This window comes from Hemicordylus capensis, chromosome 15 (assembly GCF_027244095.1).
Source record: "Hemicordylus capensis ecotype Gifberg chromosome 15, rHemCap1.1.pri, whole genome shotgun sequence".
In the NCBI taxonomy this organism is placed as follows: Eukaryota; Metazoa; Chordata; class Lepidosauria; order Squamata; family Cordylidae; genus Hemicordylus; species Hemicordylus capensis.
Window position 1 is genome coordinate 20,378,276 of NC_069671.1, and position 7,706 is coordinate 20,385,981.

The 7,706-nt window shown below is 68.7% G+C and overlaps 1 protein-coding gene across 7 annotated transcripts in view; it reads left to right on the forward strand.

Moving 5' to 3' along the window:
- The window catches only part of TTC28 (tetratricopeptide repeat domain 28), a 79,620-nt gene extending 72,504 nt beyond the window's left edge, over positions 1-7,116 (forward strand). For 6 of the 7 annotated variants that reach the window (XM_053279294.1, XM_053279297.1, XM_053279298.1 and 3 more), the window contains 8 exons: positions 164-923; positions 1,179-1,303; positions 1,423-1,654; positions 1,768-1,844; positions 2,047-2,070; positions 2,354-2,483; positions 2,751-2,858; positions 2,988-7,116. In XM_053279294.1, the coding sequence (XP_053135269.1) occupies positions 164-923; positions 1,179-1,303; positions 1,423-1,654; positions 1,768-1,844; positions 2,047-2,070; positions 2,354-2,483; positions 2,751-2,858; positions 2,988-4,621 (3,090 nt within the window). In that variant the 3' untranslated portion in view covers positions 4,622-7,116. The remainder of the gene's footprint in view (positions 1-163; positions 924-1,178; positions 1,304-1,422; positions 1,655-1,767; positions 1,845-2,046; positions 2,071-2,353; positions 2,484-2,750; positions 2,859-2,987) is intronic. The other variant, XM_053279296.1, reaches the window with a different exon arrangement.
- Positions 7,117-7,706: the final 590 nt, after the last annotated feature.

A 7,706-nucleotide genomic window follows, 5' to 3' on the forward strand; every position in this document is an offset into this window, starting at 1 on the left:
CCCCAGAGCAGAGGCCTAGAAGGGTCGGTGGCGGCGGCAGCAGCAACGGGGGGTCCACGTCCCCCTAGGCGGGGGTGCTGTGGGCCGCCGTCTCCGCATGCCGGGGCGCCCTTGGGGGCGGAGGCAGGCGGCCCTCCTGACGCGGCTCCCTCTGCCCCTCCAGAGCCAGGCCAAGAAGACGCCCGCCGCCTACGCCGGCTCGCCCTCCATGGCCGCCGTCATTGGCAGCCCCAAGCTGCCCTCCTCGGTGATGGACCGCTGGCTGTGGGGGCCCATGCCTTCCGCCGAGGAGGAGGCCTATGCCGTCTCGGAGCTGCTGGGCTGCCAGCCGCTGGTGGGCGGCCTGGCCACCAAGGAGCGGGTGATGAGCGCCCTGGCCCAGGCCGAGTGTGCCCACTTCGCCACCCACATCTCCTGGAAGCTGGCCGCCCTGGTCCTGACGCCCAGCGCCGAGGGCGGTGCCGCTGGTGCCGGCAGTGGGGGCGGCGGGGGCAGCGGCGGCAGCAGCAAGAGCTCCTTTGGGAACTCCTACACCATCCCGGAGTCGCTGCGGGTGCAGGACGACGCGAGCGACGCGGAGAGCCTCTCGGACTGCCCCCCCCTGCAAGAGTTCCTGCTGACGGCGGCCGACGTGCTGGAGCTGCGCCTGCCCCTCAAGCTGGTGGTGCTGGGCGCCTACCAGGAGTCCCCCAGCAGCAAGGCCACGGCCGACGGGGTCATCGGGCTGACGCGGGCCTTCCTGGCGGCCGGCGCCCACTGCGTGCTGGTGGCCCTGTGGCCGGTCCCCGTGCCGGCCTCCAAGCTCTTTGTGCACGCCTTCTACACCGCCCTGCTCAGCGGCCTGAAGGCCAGCGCGGCCCTGGCCGAGGCCATGAAGGCTGTGCAGAGCAGCCCGCAGTTCGGCCACCCCTCCAACTGGGCAGGTGGGTCGGCCAGCGGCGGGCCCCCAGGGGTGGATCGGGCCCCCTGCCCTTCCTGGAGTGGGAGGAGCAGCCTGTGTGGGTGGCGGTGGGGGGGGGGGTCTGCTGTGATTTGGATCAGCTGAGGTGAGCATCCTGGGTGGGACGGCCCAGATCCGCCTCTGGGACCTTCCTGGGGGCCGCCGGGCCTCTTTCCCGACAGCAGCAAGAGTGACCGGAGACTCCCGTGTCCCCCCCCCCACCCGCTGCCCCCCGCAGGCTTCACTCTGATTGGGAGCGACGTCAAGCTGAACAGCCCGTCCTCTCTGATCGGGCAGGCCTTGACCGACATCCTGCAGCACCCAGAGCGGGCCCGCGACGCCCTGCGGGTCCTCCTGCACCTGGTGAGCGGCCCTCCTCCCCCGCCCTCCTGCCGCACAGCAGCCCTGGGGCTCTCTCTGGGGGGGGGCAGCGTGGCGGTGAGTGGGGAGAGGCCTGACTCTGCCCCCCTCCCTGCCCGCAGGTGGAGAAGTCCCTGCAGCGGATCCACAGCGGGCAGCACAACTCCATGTACACCTCCCAGCAGAGCGTGGAGAACAAGGTGGGGGGCATCCCCGGCTGGCAGGCCCTGCTGACGGCGGTGGGCTTCCGGCTGGACCCCCCTGCCAGTGGGCTCCCGGCCGCCGTCTTCTTCCCCACCGCGGACCCCGGCGATCGCCTCCAGCAGTGCAGCACCACCATCCAGTCCCTGCTTGGTGAGTGGCGGGCAAGGGCGGCGGCGGGGGGGGGCAGCCCTCTGTCTCTGGCTGCAGGGGGGTGTTCTGCCCATAGAGTGACCTCCCCCCCCGCCCGTCTCTCGCCCCGGCAGGCTTGCCCTCCGCGGCCCTGCAGGCTCTCTGCAAGCTCATTGCCGCTTCGGAGACCGGGGAGCAGCTCATCAGCCGGGTGAGTGCCGGGCACGGCCCTGGGGGGGTGGGTGGGGGGGGCATCTCGGGGAGAAGGGGGCGCCCCGCTGAGCTCAGGAGCCGGGCTCTGGCTGGGCTCCTGAGCGCCCGCTTGCCATCCCCCGCCTCTGGCTGCAGCACCACCTGCTCTAAACCGCCCTTTCTCTCTCTCCCTCCCTCTCTCTCGTTTCTGCTTCCGCAAGGCTGTTAAAAATATGGTGGGAATGGTGAGTACGGGGGCGGGGCCTGCCTTCCAGCCCTCCCACCTGCCCTCTCGCCTCCGATCAGCCGGGGAGGGGCCAAGTGTGGTCCCCCCCTGCCCGCCCGCCCGCCGTTCCGCCTTGACTGGCCTGGGGGTGGGGGCGCCCTGGGCGTGGGGGTCGCAGCCTGGTTGCATCTTGTGCCGTCGCGGGGGGGCCCCTCCCCGCCCCTGCTTCTCCTCCTTGGCTCCTTGCTCACGGTGCGCTCTGGGGAGGGGCCTGGCTCTGAGCGGCACTTTCTCCTGTCCAGCTCCACCAGGTCCTGGCGCAGCTGCAGGCTGGAGAGAAGGAGCCGGAGTTCTCCTTGGCCCCCATTCAGGTCTCCATCAGTGTCCAGCTCTGGCGGCTGCCCGGGTGCCACGAGTTCCTGGCCGCTCTCGGTAGGCGGGCAGCGGGGGGAGGGGGGGGCAGTCCTTGGCGGGAGGGGAGGGGGCCTTTCCCCAGGCACAGGGCTGCCCTGGGAGGGCCGCGGCCTCCACTCGGGTCCCTGGCCCCTGGGGAGGTTGGGGGCCCCCTGCCTGCCCGCCTGCCCGCCCGCCCACCCATGGCTGCTTGGGCCAGGCAGGGGCTACTCCCACGGGGCCATGAGGGGCAAACCCTGCGGGCCCCCAGGGAGGGGCTGCCATTGTGCCATGTGTGGTTTGCAGGCTTTGACCTGTGCGAAGTGGGCCAGGAAGAGGTGACCCTGAAGACGGGCAAGCAGGCCAGCCGGAGGACCATGCACTTTGCTCTCCAGACCCTGCTGGCCCTTTTCGGTGAGGCTCCTGCTTGGCGGCTGGGCTGGGGCGGGGCTGGTGGCCAGGGCCCCCTCCGTGCTGGAGGCCAGGGCCTGCTGGCGGCGCCCCCCGCGAGGGGGGGTCTGAATCCTCCCCTGCTTCCTTTAGACTCCACGGAGCTCCCCAAGCGGCTGAGCCTGGACAGCTCCTCCTCGCTGGAGTCGTTGGCCTCGGCGCAGTCGGTCTCCAACCCGGGGCCGCTGGGCTACCGTGAGCAGCCGCCCTTCTCGCCCACCTGCCCCGACGGCCTGGCCTCGGACGCCATCTCCGTGTACAGCCTGAGCTCCATCGCCTCTTCCATCAGCTTCGCCTCCAAGCCCGAGGGCCTCCTGGACGGGGGCGGCCCCCGCGGGCGCCAGGACTGCGAGAGGCCCAAGCCCGCCTACCCGCAAAGGCCCCCGCTGCCCCGCGGCCCCTTCTCGCCCCAGAGTGGCCCCGGCAAGGAGGAGGAGGAGTACGAGGGCTTCTCCATCATCAGCAACGAGCCCCTGGCCAGCTCTCCGGAGGGCAGGCGGGCCCGCTTCTCCCCCGACCACAAGCCCTCCCGGACTCACGCGGCCGGAGGGGTCCAGGTCTCCGTCAGCTCCCCCAACTCCCCCATCAAGATGACGCTCGTGCCCAGCCCCAACTCCCCTTTCCAGAAGGTGGGGAAGCTGGCCGGCTCCGACACTGGGGAGTCGGACCAGTCCAGCACCGAAACGGACAGCACCGTCAAGTCTCAGGAGGAGAACAACCAGCCCCCCAAGCTGGACCCCCAGGAGCTGGCCCAGAAGATCCTGGAGGAGACGCAGAGCCACCTCCTGGCTGTGGAGCACCTGCAGCGGAGCAGCAGCCAGCTGGAGGCCGGCCACAGCGGCGGCGGCGGCAGCCTGGAGAGGGGGGCCTCCACGCCCACCGGCGCCTCCTCCTTCCGCTCCTCGGAGAGCAGCGCCTTCAGCCGGCCTCTCTGCTCCTCCGGCTCCAAGGGCCAGCCTCCTCCCGCCCCGCTGAAGCCAAAGCCCCCCAGCAGGAGCTGCTCCCTGCAGAAGATCAGCTCCGGCTACAGCAGCCCCACCACCTCCGAAGCCTCGGCCAGGGAGGGGGCCGGGCCCCCCAGCGGCCAGCCGCCCCCCAGCCCGGACGCCCACGGCCCGCTGGCGGAGCAGCCCCTCTTCCGGCTCAAGTACCCCAGCTCGCCCTACAGCACCCACATCGCCAAGTCGCCCCGGAACCTCTCCCCGAGCTCGGGGCACCACTCCCCGGCGGGCAGCACCCCCTCCCCCGTCGCCCTCTCCTACTCCTCCGCCAGCTCCGCCCGCTCCAGCCCCGCCGACGCGCCCGCCCTCGACAAGCTCAAGATGGCCGCCATCGACGAGAAGGTGCAGGCCATCCACAACCTGAAGATGTTCTGGCAGAACGCCCCGCAGCCCTCCGCCGGCCCCGTGCGGCTCTTCCGGGGCTCTTCCGGGCGAGGGGCCTCCCGGAGGGACGTCCTCAGCCTGCTGAACTTGTCGCCGCGGCACGGCAAGGAGGCAGCCACGGACAAGCTGGAGCTGAAGGAGCTCTCCCGGCCGCCGCCGCCCCCCCTCCCCGCCTCCCCCCCGAACCCCCCCAACGGGCACAGGCGTCCCAGCCCCCGGGCCCCGCCACAGCCCCCACTCCCCACCAGCACTCCGGGGCCGGGGCACCCCGTCCGGCTGCCCTCGGGGAACGGTTACAAGTTCTTGTCCCCCGGGCGCTTCTTCCCCTCCTCCAAGTGCTGAGGCCGCTTTTCTACTCACCCGTCGGGAGGATGACCGCGTGAAGTTGCGGGGCCTTTTTCCCGCCCACGTCCTTGAACGAGGCCCAACCTGGGGAGGCCGGCGGGGAACTGGAGCCTTCCCGCCCCTGCGGCGCTGCCGGGCCCTGCTGCGGGGCGGCCAGTTGGCAGGGCGGCCTCTCAGCTGGCACCTCCTGGGCTGTCAGATGCGTCGGGCTGGGGTGGGGGTCAGGCGGGGGCTGCCACCAGGAGACGCCCACGGCTGCTGGAGAGGAGAGGAGAGGAGGGAGAAGCCATTTTCTCGGTGCTTCCAGGAGGGGTTGCCGGGGGCGGGCGGGCGGCGAGGGGCTTGTGGGGGGAGGACTGCAGCATTGCTGCTCTCGGGGAAATGCGACGGCTGCCTTGCCTTGCCTGGGGAGGGCGGGGTGGTTTTTTCCCCAGGAAAAGCCTCTGGAAGTTGCACTCCAGCCTGGAGGCAGGCCTGACCCTCCACTGCTGCAGCAGAAACGGCCAGGGCCTCCGATCCAGGGGGGTGGGGTGGGCACAGCTGCTGCCTGGCATTCCTGTGCAGTCCAGAGGCTGGCCTGCTTACGGGCCCTTGACCTGCTCACCTGCCTGCCTTCCCTGCGGCTGCTTCATAGAGCAGGCTTCTCCCCCAGCCCCCCCCCCCAGCAATGACAAATGTGTGTGCTGCAAATTCGGGGAGGCGGGGCTGTTGAAGCAGCCCCCTGCCCTCCCCCTGGGGCTGCCCCCGTCCCCTGGCAAGGCGGCCTTGGCACCCCTTCGCTGTGAGGCCAGCAGCCCCCTCCTCCCTCCCACGGTGACCTGAGCCAGACGACCAGCTGGGCTCCTTGCCCCAAGCACAAAGGAGATCCCCCCCACCCCACTTTGGTGCAGGAGGAGCCGGGCAGGCGTCCAGCAGGGCAGACCCCTTCAAGCATCTCTGTGGAGAGGCTGGATCCAGCCCGAAGTGGGCGCCCCTGAGCAGCTCCACCTTCCACGCTCCCCTCCGGGCTGGGAGATTCCACCGTGCAGAAGCCTTGCCATGGATTCTGGTGGGACGTTGGCCACACTTTGCAGCAGCCCTGGGCGTGGAAGTTGGGGGGCAGCATCTGCACTGGGCTGGGAGTGGGGGCCTCAGCTGCCCTGAAGGCCCTTGCCACACCTCCCTCCCTCCCTGCCCAGGAGCTGCTTGGGGGCTTTTGGCTGGCCACGGCTTCAGCTGCTGAGCAAGGCAGACCTCTGGTCTCAGCCCACCGGGGCCAGGCTGGTGTCCCCTGGTGCCCCGTGCTGACATTTGGCCCTCAAGCGTTCGCTGCCCCTCCTCCCCATGAGCACCCACCCCCAAACTCCAGCTTGTTGGAGGTGCTGCAAGACTGGTCTTGGGTCCGACCTCCAGTCCTCTTCTACCCTATGCAAAGTCACCCTGTGGGGCAGGGGCAGAAGAGCCCAGCCCAGCCTGCAGAGGGTGCGTCCTTGCGCTTCCGTTAAAACGTCTGAAAACATGGTGCTCTCCAAGGCTGCTGCCATGTGGGCAGTGCTTGTGCTGTACCCCCTCATCGCAATCCCAGCCCCCCCCGAATGTCCCGGGAGCTGTAAATGGCCAGTGGGAGGTGGCACCATCACAGCCTTTCCGACTGGGGTCCAGGACTCCCTGTGGCACATTCTGCAGCGCTCCTGCCCCCCCCCACCTCAACCCCGTTCCCACTCCATATGTGAGGGAAGGAAGAACTCCTTGGGTGTTGGGTTCAGGCAGAAAAAACCAGGAAGCAGCTGCACTCCCCGCCCCCCCACCTCTCTCGTGTGGAACCACAACACTGTTGTCGTCCTCATTGTTGTCTTTGTGCATGTAGAAGTGACCATACTGCTTCTCACAGTGAGCAATAAGCGTTTGGTGTGGTGACCCTCTCTCACCAGAGTTCTGTCATGTGCAAACCCCCACCCCACGCCAAGAGGGGGCCCCCTTTGGGGCTTCACCCTGTGCAAGGCCCTTTCCGGGAGGCGGGGAGGTGACACCGCCTTCAGTGGCATGCTGGCCTGGCCCCGGTCTGGCTGGCTGCCGGTGCTGCCCAGGGCCGCCGGGCTCCCCGCACCAGGCCCTTCCTCCAATGGGGCCGTGCTGGAGAACCACCACAAGGGATGGCAGCTGAGCCTCCATCGGGACCCTCCGTCAGTCTGTGCTGCCTCTAGGGTTTGTGATCTAAGAAGGAAGGAAGGAGCCCCCCCCCCGCAATTCACACACACACACACACCCTCTACTCCCCCCCCCGGGGGCCAAAAGCTGCTCCTCTGCCCTCTCTTTTCTTTATGCAGTGTCTGCCATGTTTGGCCTATATGGACTTTTTTTGTAAATTTAAAACTCCGTTTCCAGACAGCATTAAACTTTTTATATTATGAAGCTTACCCTGTAAAAAGAATTTCATATTTTTATTGCAATTGCTAAGGCATTTGGCCTCCTCCTTTGTGATTTCCGTGTCTATTAAAGCATGAGATCTCTCAGCCCCTCCGTGTCTTGTCTGTGGCTTCAGCAGCCTCCCTGGAAAGCGGCCGACCTGGGAGAAGCTGCTTCCGCTGTGCAGCAGCAGCAAGTCGGGGCTTCTCAAGAGCCGCAACGAGCCTCTCGTGGGGCAAAGGCCAGAGGGCGGCTGCGCCAATGGGCTACTGGAACGTGGCTACTCCCAGCTGTGCCACCAGCCCTAGTCAGGCATGATGCTGCCCGAGCAGCAGGTGCACAGCTGCGGGGACCTGCTGGGAGGCTGTTGGGGAAGGAGGTCTGGAGGGCCTCCGCCTACCGCCCGCCCTCCCTCCCTCCCCCCGGACTGCAGGGCCCCCAGTCTGGGGAGAGGGCAGCGTCTGACCTGACCGCAGAGGCGCCTCTTGACCCGCAGTTCTGTGGGGAGGCCAGGCCCTCCACGAGGGGCAGGGGGGCAAATGTCCGGGGGGGCCGGCGGGGCATGCCACTGTGGCCGGCCCGCCAACCTCATCCTGCGTGGCGGGGTAGCTGCTGAACCGGCGGCGGCTTTCCTCCTCGCCAGCTCCGTTTTCCGTGGGGGAAGCTATTTGGCGTCGCACCAAAGGGGGAATAGCTA